The sequence below is a fragment of the Artibeus jamaicensis genome, unplaced genomic scaffold, assembly GCF_021234435.1.
Source record: "Artibeus jamaicensis isolate MK-2021 breed Jamaican fruit bat unplaced genomic scaffold, CSHL_Jam_final scaffold_369, whole genome shotgun sequence".
Lineage (NCBI taxonomy): Eukaryota > Metazoa > Chordata > Mammalia > Chiroptera > Phyllostomidae > Artibeus > Artibeus jamaicensis.
In genome coordinates, this window is record NW_026522042.1 from 39,414,577 (window position 1) to 39,438,632 (window position 24,056).

At 37.7% G+C, this 24,056-nt stretch overlaps 1 protein-coding gene across 1 annotated transcript in view; it reads left to right on the forward strand.

The window, feature by feature from the left end:
- CWC27 (CWC27 spliceosome associated cyclophilin) overlaps positions 1-24,056 on the forward strand; it is a 184,706-nt gene that overhangs the window by 35,155 nt on the left and 125,495 nt on the right. The window contains exons 8-10 of the mRNA XM_037150808.2: positions 5,642-5,721; positions 6,686-6,719; positions 10,363-10,511. Of these exons, the coding sequence (XP_037006703.2) occupies positions 5,642-5,721; positions 6,686-6,719; positions 10,363-10,511 (263 nt within the window). The remainder of the gene's footprint in view (positions 1-5,641; positions 5,722-6,685; positions 6,720-10,362; positions 10,512-24,056) is intronic.

Genomic DNA, 24,056 nt, shown 5'->3' on the forward strand with positions numbered 1-24,056 from the left:
TTCACCACAACCAGACTGGTAGGGAGTGTGGAGGAGGTGTGAGAGGGCTGGCTGGGCTCCCACAGGTGGCAGCTGAAGTTCCAGAGGGATATTTCAGCAGCTGGAGGGTTCCCCCCTGAGAAGAGTGGGATCTAAACCCCAAGCTGGGCTCCCCAGCCTACATCATCAGAATCAGAAAGGAACCCAGCTAACATCCAACTTTGAAAAGCTGTGGGTTTCTGTCTGCCAGGGAGAGACTGCCGGAGATGCAGAGAGCCTCTTAAAGGGCTAACGCACAAAATCTCATTTGTAGCCGCTTACCCTGAAATCCAGCAAAGGGAGGGCAGAGTGGACTAGAGACACTTGAGAAGAGTTTGGGGTTGGTGGCTCTGGGGAGATAACTGAAGAAACAGCTGCCAGGATCCCTGTGCTGAGTCATTCCCCACACTGCAGGAACCATGTCTCTTTGGCAGAACACTCCTCTGAATGGCATCCGCCTAGGGGAAGCAATACCCCCACCTGCAGGAATTACTCTGCCCCCCCAAGCCTGGTTGCTATTTACAGTTTGATCAGACAAACAATTGATTAGTTTAATGACTAAGGCAGAAAATACAAAGAAGCAGCCAAAATGGGAAGACAAAGGAACAGACCCCAAATGAAAGAACAAGAGAATTTTCCAGAAAAACTAGATGAAATGGAGGCAGGCCATTTTTCAGATAGAGTTTAGAGTAGTGATTATAAGATACTCAACAGCAAGAAAAAAGACCATAAAACCATAAAATGGTTTCATAGAAACCATAAAAAGGAACCAGTCAGAAAGAAAGGATGCAATATCTGAAATACATAATATATTGGAAGGAATAAACAGTGGATTAGATGAAGCAGAGGACTGAGTCAGTATTTTGGAAGACAAGGTAGAAAAAAATACCCAACAGAGCAACACCAGGAAAAAAGAATTTTAAAAAATGAGAAGAGCTAAAGAAATATTTTGGACAACATGAAGTATAACGGCATCTACATCATGGAAATGCCTGAGGGAGAAGAGAGCAAGCAAGGAATTAAGAACCTACTTGAAGAAAAAGGGACCAAAAATTTACCTAACCTGGTAAAGGAAAATGTCACACAAGTCCAGGCAGCTCAGAGAGTCCCAAACAAGTTGGACCTAAAGAAAGCCTACACCAAAATGACAAGGCTCAAAGACAAGGAGAGAATGTTAAAAGCCACGAGAGAAAAGCAGGTAGTTACCCACAAGGGAGCATCAATTAGACTGGCATCTGATTACTCAACAGAAACATTTCAGCCCAGAAGGGAGTGGCATGAAATATTAAAGGTGATTAAAAGCAAGGACCTACAACCAAGGCTGCTTTACCCAGCAAGGCTGTCATTTAAAATTGGAGAAGAAATAAGGACCTTCCCACACAAGAAAAAGCTAAAGGAGTTTGTTAACACCAAACCACTGCTACAACAAATTGTTAAAGGGCTTGGTTTAAGAAGAGAGAGAAAGAAAAAGAGCGAAAAAAAAAAGGGAAAACAATCTAACAATAAAATGGCACTACATATGTTATCTATCAATAATCACCTTAAATGTCAGTGGCTTAAATGTTCCTACCAAAAGAGAGAAGGTAACCAAATGGATAAGAAAATAAGACCCATATATATGTGTGTGTGTGTGTGTGTGTGTGTGTGTATATATACCGCATCCAAGAACCCATCTCAGATCAAAAGATACTAAAAGTAAAGAGTTGAAAAAAAATATTTCATGCAAATGGAAAAAGAAAAAACAAAACCTCAGGTAACAGTACTTATATCTGTTGTATAATCCTATTAAACACTTATGCACCCAACACAGAAACACCTGATTGTGTAAAACAAATCTTGATGGACATAAAGGGAGAGATCAACAGACATACTGTTATAGTTGGGGTTTTAACACCCCATTGACTTTAATGGGTAGATCTTCCAGGCAGAAAATCAATAAGGAGATAGTGTCCTTAAACAACACGCAACATCAAATGAGCATTTCATCCCAAAGCAGCAGACTTTACATACTTTTCAAGTGCACATGGAACATTTTCTAGGAGAGACCACATGTTAGGACACAGAACAAGTCTCAATAAATTTAAGAAGATCGAAATTATATCAAGCATCTTCTCTGACCACAATGCTACGAAACTAGAAATCAATCACAAGAACCCTAAAAATCACCAAAGACATGGAAGATAAATTAACATGTTATTAAACAATGAATGGATGAATAATGAGAACAGGAAGAAATCATAAGATACCTTGAAACAGTTGAAAATGAGGACACAACAATCCAAAATCTGTGGGGCATTGGCAAAGCAGTCCTAAGAAGGAAATTCATAGCACTACAGGCCTATCTCAAAAAAAAAAGGAAGAAAGAAAGGGCTGAAATAAACATTCTAACTTCACACCAACAGCAACTTGAAAAAGAACAACAAACAAAGCCCAAAGTGAGTAGAAGGAAGGAAATAATAAAGATCAGAGCAGAAATAAAATAGGATCTGTAAAAAATGATACAAAAGATAAATGAATCTAAAAGATGTTTCTTTTAAAGGATTAACCTTTAACCAAACTCATCAAGAAAAAACAAAAGAGAAAGGACCCAAATAAATAAAATGAGGAATGAAAGAGGAGAAGTAACAACTGACTCCAAAGAAGTAGAAAGGATTATAAGAAAAGTATTATGAACAATTGTATGCCAACTAACTGGACAACCTGGACCAAATGGATAAATTCTTAGAGACATACAATCTTCAAAAAATAAATCAGGAAAATCAGAGAATCTGAGTAGACAGATTACACCTAATGAAATTGAAGCAGTAATCAAAAAATTCCCGACAAACAGAAGTCCTACACCATATGGCTTCACAGGTGAGTTTTAACAAACATTCTGGGAACTAATACCTCTTCTTCTCAAACTATTTCATAAAATGCAAGGGGAGGGAAGACTTCCAAACTCATTTTCCCAGGCCATTTTTATCCTAATTCTGAAACCAGATAAAGACACTAAAGAAAGAAAATTATAGGCTGATATCCCTGATGGACATAGATGCTTAAATCCTCAACAAAATATTAGCAAGCCAAATACAGAAATGCATCAAAAAGATCATACCCCATCATCAAGTGGGATTTATTCTGGGAATGCAAGGATGGTACAACATTCACATCAATAAATGTGATTGACCACGTAAACAAAATGAAGGATAAAAACCACATGATCATATTAATAGATGCAGAAAAAGTATTTAATAAAATCCAGTGCCCATTTATGATGAAAACTCTCAGCAAGGTGGGAACAGAGGGAACATACCTCAACATAATAAAGGCCATATACAACAAACACCTGTCAGCATCATACTCAGTGGGCAAAAACTACAAACATTCCCTTTAAGATTGGAAAGAAGACAGGGATGTCCACTTTTACCTCTCTCATTCAACATAGTAATGGAAGTTCTAGCCACAGCAATCAGAGAAGAAGAAAAAAAATAAACAGCATCTAAATTGGAAAGGAAGAAGTAAAACTCTCTTTATTTGCAATGACATAATATTGTACATAGGGAACCCAAAAAATTCCACCAAGAAACTACTAGAACTGATAAATGAATTCAGCAAAATAGCAGGATACAAAATTAACTTTCGGAAATCAGTTGCATTTTTATATGCCAATAATGAACTAACAAGGAAATTAAGAAAACAATCCCATTCATAATTGCTTCAAAGAGAATAAAATCCCTAGGAATAAACCTAACTAGGATGTAAAAGATGTGTACATGGAAAATTATGAAACACTGAATAAAGAAATGAAAGAAGATACAAGTAAGTGGAAACATATACTGTGTTTAATGATAGGAAGAATTAACAACATTAAAATGTCCATACTACCCAAAGTAATCTATAGATTCAGTGCAATTTCTATCAAGATTCTAATGACATATTTCACAGAACTAGAACAAATATTTCAAAAGTTTATATGGAACCACAAAAGGCCCCACATAGCATAGTGATCCTAATATCAAACTATGCTATAAGGCCATAGTAATCAAAACAGCCTGGTACTTGCATAAAAACAGACACATAGATCAGTGGAACAGATAGAGAGTCCAGAAATAAGCCCACACCTTTATAGTCTATTAATATTTGATAGAGGAAGCAAGCACATAACAATGAGCTAAAGATAGTTTATCCAGTAAATGGTGTTGGGAAAATTGGACAGATAACTGCTGAAAAATGAAACTAGACCACCTTCTTACATCACACACAAGAATAAATTCAGAATTGATCAAAGGTTTAAATGTTAGACCTGAAACCATAAAAATCCTAGAAGGGCAGCAAAATCTCAGACATTACTCATAGAACTTTTCTATCGGATGTTATCTCCCCAGGCAAGGGAAGCAAAAGTAAAAATAAACAAATGGGACTACATCAAACCTAAAACTTTTGCACAGCAAAGGAAATCATCAACAAAATAAAAAGACACCTACAGAGTGGGAGAACATATTTGCTGATACATCTGATAGGGGGATGATATCCAAAATTTATAAAGTATATACAAAACTTGACACCAAAAAACCACAAACAACTCAATTAAAAATGGGCAAAGAACCTGAATAGACACATCTCCAAAGAGGACATACAGATGGCCAACAGACATCTGAAAAGATGTTCAATGTCACTAATCATCAGAGGGATGCAAATTAAACCACAATGAGAAACCATCTCACACTTGTCAGAATGGCTATCATCAATAAATCAACAAACAAACTACAAGTGCCAATGAGGATGTGGAGAAAAGGGAACCCTGGTGCATTTTTGGTGGGAATCCAGACCGGTGCAGTCACTTTGAAAAGCAGTATGGAGATACTGCTTTTTACAGATTAAAAATGGATCTGCCTTTTTACCCAGAGATCTCACTTCTGGGAATATATCTGAAGGAACCCCAAACACTAATTTGAAAGAACATAAGCATCCCTGTGCTCATTGCAGCGTTATTTACAATGGCCAAGACATGGAAGCAGCCCTAATTTCCATCAGTAGATGAGTGGATCAAACAACTGTGGGGCATTTACACAATGGAATTCTACTTGGCTCTAAAAAAGAAGAAAATTTTACCCTTTGCAATAGTATGGATGGACCTGGAGAACATTATACTAAGTGAAATAAGCCAGTCAGAGAAAGACAAATACCATAGGATCTCACTGATATGTGGAATCTAATGAATAAACTGAATTAACATGCAAAACAGACAGATTCACAGATGGAGAGAGGGTTGACAGCTAGTGTGGGAGGGGAGGTTGGGGGTGGAAGGACTGAGCAAAAAGCAAAAAGGTCTCATGACATGAAAAAACTGTGGTAATTGCTGGGGGGAGGGACATACAAGGGGACTAAATGGTAATAGAAAAAATATGGTGAAGATTAAATTTGAAAAACAAAGTGTTTCTAATACAATATTTTCAGTGAGTGGGAGAGTAAAATTCTTATTTTATTCTTATAAAGCTTTACTTTATACTGAAATTTTCAGGAACACATTTCTTTTGCTAACCATGTTATATCAGCCCTAGATTGCATGTAAATTTGTTCATCATCCTTTTGGAAGACTGGTTTTCCCCAACTCACGATTATGTCGTACATTCCTTTCTAGAGCATGAAGGGGAAAAGCAAAAGCAGTCATGACTTGCTCAAGGATGACCCACATCTCAGTTCTGTTCCAGTTGTTGAAAGGTTAGTATGGTGCTAGTGTGATCCTAAGTTCTTATTTTCTGGCTCAGATAATTTACAGCTTCCTTTGTGAGTAAACAGCCATTTCTCACATGTCAAACTTTTTCAACCCAGCCAAAAGTTAAAGCCTTTTTCCACTGGTGGTGGGTGGAAGTTCCAGCACAGTGAACAGATCTAGTACTGCCACTCACTCTTCTTGCTGTCTGCCTCAGGCCAACTAATTAAATTGAAATTAATTGTTAAACTTTGAAGTCTTGGGATAGTTTGCAGAGTAGGAAACTATCTGCTTAAAAGTTTTTATGTTTAATTCGAAGTAGCTTTACCAACTTTTTCCTTGAAGCATTTTTTGTCTCAGTTGGTATGATCGATAAACAAAGCAGGGTTGAAGAGTTTTGTGAAACCATCGCCTCATTTTTGGCTGGTCCTTTGAGTATTATTTCTTACATATTTTCAGGAAAATTATCTTACTACCTTCTCTTTGAGAAGGGAGGATGTCTGACACATAGAACTGCACGCGATATTTTCAGCCAGTGTTTCAAAGGGGGACTAACATACTATTATACCACAGTTAGCTCATTTTCAGAAATTCTGTTCCAAAATAGTCTTCTTAATGTCATTGCATTTGAAGGATTTGTTTTCACCAGCCAGAATACATCAAACCAGTGGAGGAAAGTTTTTTTCAGTTGCCCTTTGTTCATAAAAATAGCATTGTTGGTTATTGCTTGCGTTTTTTCCTTTGAATTCTATTGATTTTGTGTAGGCAGTAAGGGAGCACCTCTTATTTCATTTATAAAGATGACTCAGTTTTAGCATGTTTCCATTTACTCTAGAATGCCTTTCTGAAATTCCTAATGTTAAAATACATTTTTGAATTATTAATCCAGCAAAATACTCTAAATTTTTGGGTTATTGAATAAGCTTATTGTTTCATTTTGAAGCTAAAATTTATTTTATTATTTTTTTGTAGTGAAAAAGATGATACAGCAGGAGATTCAGATGATGTGAGTATTTTAATACAAACATAGTTTGAACAATTTAAAGAAAATTCAAAATCTTTAAAAAATCAATTGTTTTTTCATAAGGACATTTTATATATATATATAACTTTTACAATTACAAAATTTTTTTAAAATTTGAAAGATTCGAAAAATACATCACTTATGTTGATGTACTATTTACTTCCAAGTGTATGTCTCTGTGCGTGGAATCTTATATATGGATTTCTAGCCTGTCTTTTCTCCCTGTGATATAACATTACTTGAATACTCAAAATTCAGATGTCTTGGTGTTATTTTATTATGTGGAAAGTTGAAATGTTGATGCGTGTATATCCATGATGTATGGGAAATGCTTGTGTCAGTCATTTATAGTAGTTAGCATTCCTTCTTCAGACACATTTCAGGAGATTCTCTTTCACGACTATAGTGATATTTTTCTTCAGTTGTACTGGCTTAAATCTGGTAAAACAGGAGGCAGAATTCCCTTTATATATAAGTGACCAAGTTTTTCAAGTCAACCACTTGTCACTTTATGTAAAAACCCACTGATCTGTGTGCATCGTGTAGTTCAGTAGGATGTACATAACTTCCTACGCATGAACACGGCTTGACGTCTATTACCACAGTCAAAAGAGGGGGTTCTTTCTGACAATGTGTAGTAGAGAAAGGAGGAATATCTAACCTACTCGAGAAAACCTTCCTGAAAGAGGTGATTGTGTTGTGTGTTGTAGAGGCATTAGGAGTCGACTAGATCAAAGAAAGAACGTGGTAAAGGGCACAGTTCTTTTAGCGTGGAGAACAGCACAAAGCATGGTAACAAGGGGAGATTATACCTATTTAGAAAGTACACGCTGAGGTTCATGTTTGAGAAGGAACCTGCCTTATGTGAACAGCAGAGAGGAAGAGTGTTGGAGGTTGAAGAAACTATGTGTACAGAAGACTCGGAAACAGGAGAGAGTTTGGTGTGTACCTGGAGCTGAACGCAGACGAGTGTGTCTGGAGTGTCATGACCGGAGTGAGAGGGGGTGAGGTCAGAGAGGTAGGTGAGGCCAAATATGAAACAGCTTTGTAGGCCATGGTGAGGAGTTTAAATTCCATTTCAAAAGTAATGAGGAACCATTAAAATGGTGTTAGTTAAAAAGAAGAGTGCTATGGTCAGAGACGTTTTAGGAAGGTCACTATTGGCAATATTGTAGAGGACACATTAGAAGAAGTAGACTGGAATCGAGGAGACCTCTTGGGCAGCGATCACAGAGGACAATATGATATAAGACCACAGCTATGACATGGGAAAGAGACCTGAAAAATATGTAGTCTAAGAGGTGACTCACAGGATGTTACGAGGTGAGGGAGAAAGACGAGTCTGGGACAACCACAGGAAAGAGTAGGCTTGAGGTGGGGAGAAAGATGAAAAATAACATGGTTAATTTTGTACATTTTGAGATTCAGAGAACTTGGAGATGCCCAGGTAGCAATAATATGGGTCAGAAGATGGCTGGATCAAGGCCCGACATTAAAGTACAGATCTGTTCTCACGGTCTGGTGGGGGGAGGTCATCCAAGGATAGTGTGTGTTCTCGGACCTGCTTTGTGTCCCAGGTCCTCTGCAATCACTCAGACTGTACGTCTTCTTTCCAGAGAATACACTACAAACACAAACACAGTTTAATGAATTTGCCAGGATTTTTTTTTAGATATCCTGAGGACTAAGCATGGGAAACCTAGGTTAGTGGTTATCACTTTTAGGGCTAAAGAATTTCTTAAACATTTCACTGAAAACATTCACAATTTCTATTCCTAGATACTTGATTTGGAAAGACTGGGAGAATTTTACATTTTCTCAGCAACAGTCTGTTCTACAAGGGGGGACCCAAAAACCCCAAAATTTATTTTTTTTAAATTGTGTACTTATTCTTACATGTTTAAACTTCAGTCACCTTCAAAGTACTCTCCACTTGATGCAATGTGTCTATCAAGACTGATTTCCACTGCTCAAAACAGTGTTTGAACTGGTCAATTCTGATGCCTTTTTGTGCTTCTGCCATTTTTTGATTTACCTTTTTTACATCTGCAGAACATTTTCCTTTGAGGACTTTTTTTCCCCTGGGGACACAAAAGAACATTGTTCAGGGTGAGATCCAGTGAATAGGGAGGGTGGGGTATAGGGGTCATACTGTTTTTGGTCAGAAACTGCTGAACCCTCAGCACCATGTAGGCAGGTGCGTTGATAAATCACCCATCATGAAATGGGCAAACTTACCGAAAGAGTCTTTTTAAAAAATTCACCGAAGCCGAATGCTGCCTCTCACAACAACACCAGCTGGTACACTGATGCAGATGGGTTCGTAGAACAGTCATCTAAAGGGAGAAGTCTGTGCTACAAGAGGCCTGCCCTCCAGAAGACAATTCTGGGTTTTTCAGGTCCCCTCTTACTTAGCCTGATGCGCGGATTTTGAGGACCACTGCTCAAAAGGTCCACGACCTCAAGTTAAGAATCTTGCTTCAGAGAAACACAAGAGAAAAAGATGCACTTGGTGTAGCATCTTCTTTCTGTTGTTTCCTCCCCTTACTTTCTTCCTCCTCCTTTCTCTCTCCATTCGCTCTCTCTGTTCTTGCTGGGAAGTCTTCTGAAAGCTGAAGATATGGCAATAAGTAAAATAATCCATAATATTAGCCCTCATAGAGTGCATCCTACAATTATGGAAGAGAGACAACAAACATAACTAATTAAAATGTATGGTATTTCAGAAGGTGATAAATGCTTTGGGGAGCAAACAAAGAAGAATGTAGTACTGGAGGTGGGTGGGTAGTTCTGCCATTTTTATTAGGGTGATTAAGTATCATGGAGAGGTAACATTTGAGCAGAGATCTGAAGGAGATTAAAGAGCAAGCCATGCAGATACATGGAATAAAAATGTTTAAGGCTGGAGAGAACAGCAACTCCAAAGTTGGCTAGTGTTGTTGAGATGGAGTTGTAAGTGATTATGTCAGGGAGGTACAGATTGCATAGGGTCTTGAGTGACTTGGGGATCCATTGGAGGGTTTTGAGAAGAGGAATAATGGCTATGACTTATTTCAGGGGTGTCAAACTCATTTTCACTGGGGGCCACATCAGCCTGACAGTTGTCTTCAAAGGGCCGAATATAATTTTAGGACTGTATTAACGTAACTACTCTTTCACAGTTAAGTAAGAGCTCAACGCTGAAGGTGGGTAGAAACCAGGTGCCGGACCAAATAAAACAAGGTGGAGGGCCGGATCCAGCCCATGGGCCTTGTGTTTGCCACCTGTGACTTAGATTATGGGAAGAAATCTCAGCTGTCCCACCTCCTCCTCTTCTACTTGAATTAACCCCTGGTTAAGGTCAGGATGCTGGTGATACAAAAGGAGCAATTTGCTGCACAGAGGGGCTGAGTGTGACTTGAGCAGACATTGACTGGGGTATCTCACATTTACATAGTTCACCTGGAACAGATAACAGGAATATTCCTACCTGTAGCACATTCTTTAGGCCCTTACTAATTCAAAACAAAACAAAACAAAACAAAAACTAAATCTGGCCTAGGGTGCACCGAGAGTCCGAGATGGACCTCTGAAAGCGAAAGGGAAAATGGAACACCCAGCAAATACTCCATTTCAATTTCTACAGGATGGAGAATCTGAAAATGCAGAGCATGATGAAAATATTGATGGCGATGAAAAGAGCCTGATGAGAGAAAGAGTTGCAAAAAAGTTAAAAAAGGACCCAAGTGTTAAATCAGCTGGAGAAGGAGAAGAGAAGAAATCAGGTAGCCGCAGGTGAGTTATTATACTTCTAGGTATCAGAGTATCTGTCTTTTTATGCTTCATTTTAAAGTAAGATTGAGTCCTCTGGTTAACTTTTTAAAAAAGATTTTATTTCTTTATTTTTTGAGAGTGGGAAAAGGAGGGAGAAGGAGAGAAACATCAATGTGTGGTTGCCTCTTGTACTCCCCCTACCGGGAACCTGGCCCACAACCCAGGCATGTGCCCTGACTGGGAATTGAACCGGGGTCCCATTGGTTACCAGGCTGGTACTCAATCCACTAAGCCACACCAGCAGGATAGTTAACTCATTTTTAAATACTGTCTTTATAATGTTTGATATATGTACCATTTGTGCTAAATTTTTAGGCTTCATCTGGAGGCCTAAAAGAAAATAGACCAGTTTTAAAGTAATTACACCAATGTCCTATGAGTCAGATTCCACTTAATTTCTCTCTGATCTCTTCTTTAAAATTCTCTATCAATTTTTATATATGGGGCAAGCAATGTAATAGCTAGATGTGAAGGTTGTGTTTATTTAATATCAATGAGAGCAGTAGAGTAATTGTGTAGAATAAAAAAAGGTGTCTTCAGATTTAGGTGAGTAAAATTGTCAAAACTGGTTAAGAAAGTGTGTGAGCATAAATACTTGTAAAAACGTCTTCAAGTCTGACTTAACTGTATACCTCTCCCAATCTCAGCGGTGTTGTAAAAGAAATTTCAGCAAGTGTCTGATGATAAAGAGTTGTTGAATTTTCAACTCAACATTTTATTCCCCTGAAATTCAACTTAATTGAAAAACTTTGTGATTCTGTTATTACAACTTAATGATATATATTTTAATTAATATTGCTTTAAGAAGTAATAGTATTTGTTTTCTTTGGATGGCTTACATTTGGGGGTAAGATAGATCAAACTACAGATAAACAACATGTTATGTTTCTCAACCTCATATAAAAAACTTAAAAAGTATTTCCATGTTTTCATTGCTTAGCTCCCTTAATTTTTTCCTTTATGTAACCAGAAAAGTAATTCCCAGAAGTTTCCACTGATAACTTTTGCATTCAGAAAGGGTACTTAGAATGTTGTTTTCCAACAACGTTCACCTAACAAGTAATCACCTTGAATCATTTTAATACAGCAATTTAACTTGGGCCACTGTTAATTGAAGAGTGTGGTGCTTGTGTATGATGCTTGTACATCATACACAAGCTGAGCCCCTCATCTCCTCTGTAACTTTTGGTCAAACATGAATATAATCAAGGATATGGTCTCTCCGTCTTATTCAAAACATGTGTTTTCTGATTTTTAAGAACTATGAATTGGGTTTATAATATGATGAAAACATATTTTGAATTTTAATAAATGAATCAAATATTTCTTGTTTAAATGTTTTCTGAAGTCCTCAACTTTATCTTGTTGGCCTTAATACAATTTCAAATATTTATATACTCTGCAGTTAATAGAACTTACAATTTAGCAAAGTTGGAGAACTGAATGAGCTTATTGGGGACAACTGGCCTTAGTAAACACCAAACATCTATTTGTAATTGTTCTCTTTCCCAAATTTCCAATACTCACATCTTCTCCTCTCCCTTCTTTATCCCTTCTCCTACCTACAAAGAGAAATAAAAGAAAAATTAGGAGATCAGGAGAAGTACAGAATTTCTAAGGGAAAATAGAGTTTTTCTGTCCTATTTATAAATTTTCATGATTATCTTATGATCACTTATTTTTAAGTACAAAAAATTTCCAAAACCATTAGTACTTTTGGTCAGTTATATTAGCTTCACTATAGTTTAAGTCTCAGGTTAGTTTTATGTTAAAAAAAAAAAAAAAGAACAGAAAACCTCTAAGAGTCTTAAAAAATTGTAATGTGGTGAAAAGGATAATTATATTTAAAGGAAAAATCACTGCTTGGCCTAAGCTGAATTATAATGGAAATAGCTGCCGGCCAGATAGGATGTCAGTGTGAAATCATTGTCTGTTTAAAATTCAGTGTTCTTGGTATATACAAACTTTTCATCTGGATGTGCTTGGAGCACTCTATTATCTTTTGGCCAATTTTTATTTGAGCAGTAGGGATCAGGGACTAGACTAGCATACCAGCCCTTTAGGCAAGGGGCCATTCAAAGTATAAATGTACTGAAATTTTTTGGTATTGCTTTTATTGGTAAAGAAACATCTGGAATCTGTTAAAGTTATTTATCACTTTGTATGTTAAACCTACAAGCAGGTTTGTTGAGTATTTAATATTTAAGCTTGGAGATGGTATTTAACAATATAATTTTCAACAAATGTACATAGAATAGAATATTTCCCTAACAATGTAAACTCAGCAATGCCTCTAGTTTTGTTGAAAAGTACTTAGGGTTTCAGGAGAAACAAATCCGTAGGTCTTCCTACCTTCTCTTTTTTCTTTTTTCTCATTATACGTATTGTGACTTCTTCAGGATTTTCGTCCTTAGCCTCCCCCCTTTTCTAAATGCATCAGCCTCACTCTTCCCTATTCAGAGCACCTTCTCTAAGCTGCTGCCTCGACTACTGGATGTAGATGAGCAGAATCACGCAGCCAAGTAGGAGCCCAGCTTTAGCTGTGCCCGCAGTGCTTTTTCATCAGCTACGCCCCTGTGCGCACTTCAAACCTAGATCCCACTCTCACCAGGTCATCTGGCTTCCTTGTCTGGGAACTAGGAATAACTTCTTCAACTCTTCCTCTTTTCTCTTTAAACCTTTATTCTTTCAGGCCAAAGCTTATCTTTATCTGGCACTTTAAAGGGAGAGGAATCTCTGTCTTTCCAAAATAATTCCATCCTCTTTCTTTTGTGTTCGGTTTTCTCTTGTTAACATAAGAAATATTCACAGCAGTAGAGAATTTTTGTGAGTTTATTTGAGCCAAACTGATGACAGTTGTCTCAAGGAGCAAAGCCTCAACGGATTGAGGAAATGCTCTGCAAAATGGCAGTTTTCATCTCACTTAATACATTAGAACCAAAAGAGAAGATGGTAAGTGGGTTTACATGAAATCCACTGGTGATAGATTAAGGAGGCAGGAGAAAGGGAAGTAGGGTGGGGGTAGGGGAAACCTCTGGGATTGAATACAAAGTAAAATGATAGACATATGGTTTTTACATCGGTGGGTACAAGATAGTTATCAGTCAACAATTAACATGATAACAACAGCACTGAGGGATTTGTGGCCCCATTCTGGTGTGGTGGTTGTGCATTGGGGGGGCCAGAAAAAGGAAAGTCGACATTCCAAAGGCATGTTATCATAGATTCCACAAGACAACAGACAGGCTCAGTTAAGGCAAAGACTGACTTTGGTCAAGAAAGACTCTAGCCTAGGACATGACTACCTGCCATAAACTGCTTTTAGTTAATAAATTTTCATTTTAGACCATCCTTTGTGGTTACTTTAGGTCTCTGAGGCAACAAGGCTGCCACGCAGGCCTCCCCTGAGTTTGTCAGGTTTGTTGTGTGACCCCTTTTTGTCCACACTCTCTTCACTGGTTTCTTCCCTTCAGTTTGTCATTAAGCATCCCCCAGTATTCCAGAGTAAACTCAAAAGCAGTCCATTTTATTTCCTGTCCCTACCTCCTTACTTCACATTTATTTCTGAATATAAACGGCATTAGCTTTCTGCTCCACTGACACTACTTGGCCATCTAATTAGCAAATGTAATGGCTGCTTGCCAGTTTTTGTGGGGGTTTTTGGTGCCTGTGCAATACAATTTTTTTATCTACCCTCTCGAAACCCATCTTCCTCATGAACCTTATTCTTAAAATGTGATCTGTGGACCAACAGCATTAGTATCCCTTGGGAATGTTTCTAGAAATGCTGAGACTCAGGCCCCACGCCACACTTTGTGACTCAGAATATGCATTTTAGTAGGATCCCCAGGTGATTTGTATGTACATTAAAGTTTGAGAAGCACTCCTCTAAAATACTAATTTTTATCCCCACTGCTGCTAGACTAATTCAAGTTTATATCATCTTGACTCCAAAGTCAGCAACTTAGTAGTACCTCCTCTGGCTCCCCAGGGCATTCTTATTGCACCATCCTCACACTCTGATAGTATGACATTAGGTTATACCTTATTTTCTTCTTTGTATACTTATATTGTAACTTTCTTAAAGGCAGAGATTGTGTCCATTTGTTTGTATCTCTGATCAAGCATCATAGGCACCTAAATATTTGTGCAAATCGGGAAAAACAAAGAGTGAATCAAATTGACAAATCACTTTCTCTTCCAGGTCTTGTAAGTAACTTGCTTGTGTTTATCACATGGGATTTACTGCTTTGCCTGTCCCTTGCTGAGACTGAGCTTCTTTGGAGACTGTTTTATTTATCTCTATTTGCTCTATGTCTAGTATAGTATGCACACAGTAATTGGTCGTTGAAGTATTTGTTATGAGTGTTTGAGTAAACAAATGAATACAGTTATGATTCATCAAGGAATGGTTTTCCCTTTTGACTGAGCATTAAATTCACTAGATTTCATTCCCGACTGCACATTAGGTTAATATTAGGTCTGCATTAGCTACTTGGGCCTCCCTCCCACAGAGTCTGCGTCATCTGGTCTGCAGTGAAGCCTGGGCATATCCTTTTTTTTTTTCACTTTTTAACTTTAATTGAAGCGTCAATACATACTGAATATGTCTGTATAAACTATATTTCACAGTGCATATACCATAAGCAAACAGCTTGCTCCATTTTTACAAACCACATATACACCATATACCCATCACCAAGATCAAAAAACGAAATTGCCGTTCCCCAGAAGTCCCCGTCTGGCCCCATTCAGTTACTTCCCCCTCATCTCCTAGGAGTAACCCCTTCTCTAACTTCTAAAACATACGTTAATTTAGGACAGTAATCTTTATGAAAGTGCCGCAGGTACTCTAATGTGCATCCAGGGTTAAGTACCCTACTTCCCCCCCCCCCCCCCCGCCAAACACACACCTGTGATTATGTCTGAGGCCCAGAATAATACCAAAGTGGACATAAAAGTTCTGGTGTCACCTCAGATCTTTTGTGCAGTTTAACAGGGATTAGACATTTATATCAACTAAAGTTAGTATCTGTCTTTGAAAAAAATGAGGGTCAGGATAGTGAATATCAAGTATTTTAGAGGAAGGAAAATGTGATATTTGAGTCTTCCTGATGTTTTTTAAAGATGTGTGCTGTTAAGGTTTTAAATCAGTGTCTTTTAACCTTTTCTGTATATTTGGATTACCTGAGAACAAGTGGTCCCCCACCTGATGAAGTCAATCAGAATTTTTGATGTGGGACCATAGAAATGCTTAAAAAGAATGCCGGTTATTCTGATGTTCACGTCAAGGTCAATTGAAAGTTTGGGGTAGTTGCATTTCGTCTTTTGGAAAATCTTATTTTAAAGCTTATTGTAAAGAATCTTATCCTTGCCTGTAGGTGGAGCTCAGCTGCTGCGAGTTAATCATGTAAAGCAAATCGAGTTGTCTACCCTCCTGGTTTTTAGCATCTGTGTATCAATTCACAATAAGTGACCCGTGAAATCAGCTGTAACAAGTGACCAGATAGTCAGACATGGATGGTTTGTTGTGATGATTGCAGTCGTTATGAAAATTCTCTTTTATTGTGCAATTTCTATCCTTTGTCATTTTACCTTTCTAAATTATTTTCATCAAATTGAAATAGAAATCAAAACATGACACATACCATCAAATGGCAGTTGTTAAAGATTTGCCGGTAAGCATTCAAGATTAATTAGAGTGCTGTTAGTTGTGGTGTTGAAATGTGACAGTGGTACTCTGCTGTAAACCAGCCCTCATTTGGTAATATTAAGTAGAATTTGTTCTACTCATGAACAGTATTATTAGTTTGACTGAATATGAAGTATCTTACTATAATGATAGTATCAGGGATTTAGATATAAATGTTGCAGTTGAGGTTGAAGTTCTAATGAATTGGAGTGAACTTTAAATTACGAAGCAAGTGTAATAGTCATAAGGACTTCCTGAGGCCTTGGTGAACACCCAGAGGAGCTGTGGCTAATTTTAGTCTCTCACATCTCCCTTTGTTAGGATTTCTTATGAAATTCTGAATAATTTTTCCCCAGTATTTTTACCCTTCTCAGAAACATTAGTCATCTTTCTCTTATCCTTTAGGAATTTTTGAGTTTTAATATGCTTTGTAATTTGGTTTCTCTTACTCAATTATTAGAGTTAGGAAGTACAGAGTTGTCTGTACATAAACTTTGTTTGCAAGAGAGCACAGTATTTAATTTCAAAAACTTTAAAAGAGAGTACACATTTTAAAATGATAGTCAAAATTTTAAGACTGTAGAAACAAAGATTGAAATCCAGGCATCTTACAACCCTATTAAAACAATTAGAGCCATCATCTCTTAAGAAATCCCCCCCATCTCATCAGAGTAATTGTAAGTAAGGAGTAAAATGACCAGCTAGAGCATTTCTGCTTTCCTGCACCTTCTTTGCCTCAGGATATTGCACTTAAGCAAACATTAAAAGGAAGTAAGGAAGAGAAACACAAATCTCCATATTGGGTAATTGGGTATTACCCAAGAGAAACACAGATCTCCAATTGGGTATTTCTCTAAATAAAGGAAATTTTCTATTAGTATTTCTTCGGTATGGAGTAGTAGTGGTCCAACTATTGTACCTTCAAGAAATATTTAGGTTTAACAGTAGACATGAAGCTTTGGAGCAGTTCACATTTTAATGAAGTTTGCATGTACTTGGTTTTCAGTTTTTATGTGTTCTTTCCTGACCAATCACTCCATTCTCAAACATATGTTACTCTTGTTGCGAATCGCTGCAGGAACTGCTGTGTGCCAGACAGAACTAGACTCCAGGGACAGAAAAATAAAGGAGAAATGATTTCTGTCTGCAAGTTTTCATAATGTGGTGTAAGAGTAAGAATTAATGAACAATTAACTACAATTCATATGGGAATGCTCTAACAAAAGTGTGTGCAAATATGGACTCTAAATAAACAATATACATTTCAGGAAAAGTTCAAAATACCAGCTTAGAAAGGGTTGAATATAAAATTACCATTTTTGTAGGTCAAGAATAGTCAAATATCAGCAGTTTTGTAAGTTTCATCCTAATGCTAGTAAGAGAAACCCTTTTGGGGGACTATTATTTAAAAGAAATAACATTTTAGCACTAAATTCAGTTTTGCATAATCTCTGAATATACATTGAATGGTTATTTTATTGCCTTTACCTATTATGTGTAAATTTTTGAAATAGTAATAATTATACTATAAACCATACCATCTTTTGTCATTTCTGACAAGCTTCCATTTTTTGTTTGTTTGGATCTCTGTAGCAAGAATTTTGGATATTTGGGACAAAACCATTTCTTGGGCTGTTTGAAATGAAATGCCACTTTAAAAATGTTCAGTTAGTTCATTGAGAACCTTAATCCATATCCAAGGAATCACCTTCAAAATAAAATAAAAAATTCTTGAATTTCAGTTATATACTTCAGAAATATGACAACCCTACTGTTTTTCCAATTAGATTTTTGTAGGGCAGACAGGAAGCAGTGAAGTGTACATGTGGGGGAGATTCTCCTGTCTAAAGGAAAAGAGGTATTTGCATCTCTTTAGAACGTGTTGATTTGCGTCACCCTTGAGAGTTACATTCTATTGATCTTTCAGTATCGTTTGTTTATAGGGAATGGAATTCAACACTTGACATACAGTGCTGAGATTATGTGCAGAAAGCATTCTTTAAGTCACTCAGTGTTGGAGGAGATGTTCTCCTCTGCTCGGGAACGTAGAGTCACGCTGAAAAGTTGTGAAATGTTCATTGCTTTCCTGCCTTCCTGGTCTTCCTAATGACTTCATCTGTGGATTAAATTGGCAAGTATAGTTTGGATAAAATGAGGAAAAGAAGAGCCACCCAAGACACAAAGTTCTTTGTTTAGCACAAAGTTAAAAACATGAAATTATACAAGGACCTGGCAGAAAATTATACTCGGTGATTTTATTTTTTCTATTTCTGGCCATTTTTTTTTGCTGTCTCCTTCCCCTCTAATTTCAGGGATTTCACTCCTTTTGAGATATCACTTTGCTCCTGCACATTTGGGTGTCTCCTTGGTACCAGGCACTGTGCTTGGTCCTAGGATGCTCAGCTTAACGCTCAGTTTCTTCTCAGGTTGCGTAGTATCTAACAAAGCATTGAGTCTATAAGCAAATAAGGGCTGTGAAGAATTCACAGGTGTTGGAGCCAGACAGTTGTTTTGTTATTACATAAATACTTATTTTCTTCTACAGTGTGCCAAATCAATTTATTTCTCTAATTTAACCCCCACAGCAAGTCATAGTTTTATGATTCTCATTTAAGTGACTCTCATTTAAGGAGATTCTATGATTCTCAAGTAGGGGCAGAGCCCGTGCTTGACCCTGTGATGGTCTGACACAGCTAATGGAGCCTAGAGAGGGCTCGGTCAGGGCCAAGTAGTATGTGTCCAGTTAAAGTGTGACCCTCACATGGAATGTTTCCAGCAAAGGTGTAACATCATTTTAGACATACTGCTCTATATAAGTATAGAGGAGGAATTAGACTTAATCCACCAGTCTAATCATTAGAGCAGCTGTATTCAACCTTTATCATCTCATGGCATATAAAATCACCAAATTAATTACTAAAATTCCACAGTACACCAAAATATATATTTTTTGTTGATCTGACAAAAGCTAGGTGTAGTTTTGATTCACTCACACTGGATGTCTGTTGTTGTGTTGGCTGTTGTCATTTCTTTTCTGACAATCTAAGGGAAAAGAGATCAGTGCCCCTGACTAAATAATCAAGTATTGTGTGCTTTCACAATTCTTGCGACATACCAGTGTCTCTGCTATGGCACACCAGTTGAAAATCGCTGAAGTCAAAGAAAGAGACCGAAGCAGAAAGACAAATTAGTAGATTATTACATTACTCCAAGGGAGAGGTCATAAGGGTCTAACAAAGGTTAGTGTCTGTGAGGATGGATTTGAGAGATATCAAGGAGGTAACAGATAGGATGTAGGAGACGTGCAGGAAAAGGACATATTCCAGACGACTCCTAGGTTTCTGGCTTGGATGACTGGCTAAGTGGTGGATCAGCACTGTCACAGGAACCCTGTGTTCCCCTCAGCCGTGTTCCTCCTGTTAGTCCATTCTGATATACCTCAGTGTCCCTGTACTTAAGCAGTCATTCTGAATCATTTCTCATTCATTTGCTTCCTTTATTTGTCATCCTAGGTAAGGTTATGCTGTGGTACAAACAATCCCCAAATCTCAGTGGCTTAAAAACAACTAATATTTGTTTTCTTGGCAGTCACTACATTCTGATGGGATCTGTGAATCTGCTCCAAATCATCTTCGTCCAAGGGCCCAGGGTAAAGAAGCAGCCTCCTTCTGAGAGGCGTGGTAGGGGAAAAGAGTGAGGATGGACTCATATGCCGCCTCGTACAGCTTCTGCTGTACAAGGTGGCAAACATTACCATTTAATTGTCCAGAGCAAGTGATGTGGCCAAGCCTGATGTCCATATGGTGAAGTACAAACCTTTCACCGGAGGGAGCAGTAAATGCAGCCTGCTACAGTCTCTGTACTTTAACCAGGAATTTCTATAGATACCTGTGACTAAGTAATAAGTTTAATCATCTTCCAGGAAGACAGGATGAAAAGAAATATATAAGGATACATGACCATCATTATTTGAATTTTTAAATGAAGGATATCCATTCTTAATTATATCACATTTTTTTAAAGTACAACATGGAGAAGAATACAATGAATATTTTCCACAAGTTTCACAGAAGCTACAGGAACACTTCATATACATATAATGTTAGGCTTATAACTTTTTCATCAGATATTTAAGGGTCCTTTGATTGTAGGGACTAGAAACCCCTCCAATTAGTTCAAGTAAAGGGAATTTTATATAAAGGAATAGGGAAGTTGCATAAAATCTGGATTAAAAAATTGCAGGCAAGCCTCAGAGGAAAGGAAGTTGTCAGAAACATATTTTTTCCCTCCCTCTGCAGCCTCAGACTTCCTGCTACTCTGTTCATTTATTCCATTATCTTTTAAAATCTTGTTTTCTCTGAAGGGCTCTTGTCTGCTACTTCTAGTAGTTCAACTCTTTAGTAGTAAATTGACTTGCTTTCTGTGTCCCAAGTCTAAATTTTCAGGAGAGAGATCTCGTTGGCTTGCCTTAGGTTAGGTATCCATTTAGCTTTGTTATCAGAGGGAATAATGATAGTGGAGGAGAGTTAGGAAGCCATGAGATGTGTGGATGTGACCAAAACGGCTGGTCCTTCCATCAGCTAGCCTTCCCTTCTTGGTAACATGAACCCCAACTCCTACCTGGACTCAGGGCTGCTCAGCTAAAAGACATTCATTAGTCTCCTTTGTAGCTAAGCATGACCGTGTGACCAAATTCTGCCTGGTGAGATGAAACAGAAGTGTGTCAGACTTTCAGGCAGCCCTTTTCACTGGAAAGACGGAAGGGGCTCGCTCTCCTGGATCCCTTCCTCCTGCACCAGCCTCGCACACAGGCTGGAACTCCGGGTGGCAGAGTGGCGGGGCTGAAGGAACCTGGGTCTCTGAAGACTTTATGGCACCACCATTCCAACTGAATTGCCTATTTCTGGGCTTTTTCCATGGGAAATAAAATAACCCTCATGTTTTTTAACTCGGGTTTCCAGTGAGTGTAGCAGAACCTAAACCTATCTGCTACAGTAAGGCTGTTTCTTTCAGGGCTGTGCGTAGGGCAGGCCATTTAGAGAGCCTCCCCTCCAGTTAGGGTGGGAATGTGGGCAGGGAGGAAATAAGTAACTGCTTCATCATTACTAATGCCTTTCTTCGTTGCTTTTCTTGTACCTGGAAGAGAATCCTATGAATTAATAACACCCAGCATCTTCACCCTCTTCTCACTTTTGGCTGATCACTTGGCTTTTTATTTCATTACAAATACAGAAGTAGAGGGAGAACATCCTCATTTTCCCAGGACTAAATCTACCTATCTGCATTGGAATCCACATTCTCCTAGCAGCGAAGACAACCCCTTCACCCTGTGCCCTAGTACTCACACCCTCCCATTTTCTTACACACTTCGCCCAAGTATTATCCACTTTAGTCTTTTGCTCACTTCATACCGGCATGTTGTCCTTCTCACTGTCCTGCAGACACACCAAGGTCGTTCTTTCAGACTGCTGTACTTTAGGTTACCTCGGCTTGACACTGTCTTCTCTGAGATAGTCTTAGGAACCATTCCTTGTGCTCATTCAGTTCCTTGCTCAAATATCATCTCATTAGAGAGCCCTTTGCAGACCAGAGACAAATTTTAAAAATTGGTTTGCCCTTACATAATGCATATCCTGGGTCCCACTCCCCTCAAACCAACAACAACAAAAAAAATGTCATTCAGTATGTCTGGCATGTGATTTGCTCCTAGACTTTGTAGCCAATTAATGATGAAAATACATGTTATTTAACCTTTTCCTGTATAATGGGAACATAGGTGAATAAGGGTAAATAAAGTTAAAAGGCAATTTTAGATCTACCTTATATCTTTTTCAGAGCTAGGCTCAGATGTTTGTAAAAGACAATAGCCACTCCTTTCTAGGGGGATGAAGTGAGAGGGCCCCTTCTCCTAGCCAAAGTCAGTTTGTCTACAGGTTCTACAGCTGTTTAAGAGCAACTGTAGTGTTTCATCCACATTAATCTAAGTGAATGCATTCTGTTCTGTTTTGTTAGCCTTACTGAATCTTTGCCTTTATTTTAAGCTTGTCTTTTAAAAAGCAGACACAGTATAAATTATAGTTTGAAGAGGAATCTCACAAAATTCATTACAGTTCTTTCCTACCTTTTTGCCAATTTTGACATGTTAGTAATATTTGACTTTCCTCCTTCCTTAGTCTTTATTATGTAGATATTGAAATACCATGTGTATCAGTTCATTCAGTGCATGTTACATTTATATTGATTTCAATGTGTTTATTATTTAACTGCAGTTATGGGAGTGTTAAACATAAAATAGGATTTCATTATACTTTGAAGTATATCAGTGGCTTACTAGACTTTTAACATAATAATTTTATATTTGATTTACTTGTCTTGTACTCACTTTTTAAAAAAGATCCTTAATACTTTTCCCTGGCATTGCTAATTACTAATTTTAGTCAACTTAGTCTGATTTCCATTTTAAAATATATGGTGTAGATTTAGCTGCTTCTCTAAAGGACTGTCTTGTTTAAACAGTCTTAAATTTATTATATGATAATGAGTACATTTCTCTTCCTACTGAAAAGCACTTTTATGGTCAAAGGCAGATATTAATTGGCATATGAACTTAAGTACTGAATCATTTTTTTTTAATTTGTGTTTTCAATTCATTCTAGAAGTTCATTAGATCAAAGGGTTATATATACTCAACAGATAGGAAGTTAGATTTTTTTCTTTAATGTATATTTGATTTTCCTGATTCTGTGAAAAAGAATGTTTTCTTAACTTTGAGAGTTACATAATGACTTCCTGCCAATTTCTTTTCCTTTTTAGATAAGCATTTACTTTTTTAGTTTTATTAATCATTACAAATTAATAGAAAATTTCAGGATATGCTTATTTGTTCACAATATTGAGAGTAACTTGAAATTCCTTAAAGACACAAAGAAAACCCTTGGCCTAGCTTCAAAGAGTTTAGAGAGGTATCTTGTAAGCCGTGGACAAAGACTAGAGTGTGGAGTGGTGTTTTACATCCTCCTGCTGGTTGGTAGGACTCTAGTCGTAGTTTAATTCTAGGTGCAGGTTGTATGGATGCACTTGCCCAGTCACCTAGAAAAAAAGATTTGTGGCTGACTGTGGAAGTACATTTAGAGTGACAGACGGTGGAAATGTCTAATCCTGCAGCCACCGGAGAGTGGCCTAGAAATCGAAGACCGGGATAGCATAGCAGGGTTATTCACCTTGATTATTTGGCTTTATGCTCATACTGTAGTATCAGGAAGGACTTATCAGTATTCTAGTGAAGTTTTAAAAATTGGTTTTTTATAAAGATTTTTATTTACTTATTTTTAGAGAGAGGGGAAGAGAGAGAGAAAGAGAGGGAGAGAAACATCAATATGTGGTTGCCTCTCATATGTCCTTACTGGGGACCTGGCCTGCAACCCAGGCATGTGCCCTGACTGAGAATTGAACCCTCAACCCTTTGATTCACAGGCTGGTGCTCAATCTACTGAGCCACACCAGCTAGGGCTAAATATTATGTTTTATTCCTTTTATTGTTTTACCTTATGATGTGTAATATGGAAAGAATGTTGGAACAAAATGTGTTTGCATTTTAGTAGACATTGAAAGGTCTTTGCATGTAATTTTTGTAGCAAATTAATTAGTGATGAACATACACATTACTTAACCATTTCCCATATGTTGGGAGCATAGGTAAATAAGGTTGAAAAGCAAGTTTGGATCTAGATTTTCTTTCTTTTTCAGTGCTAGGCTCAGGTGTTTGTGGAAGACAGTGGTAACCCTGCTTTAGAGAGATACAGTAAGAAGGTCCC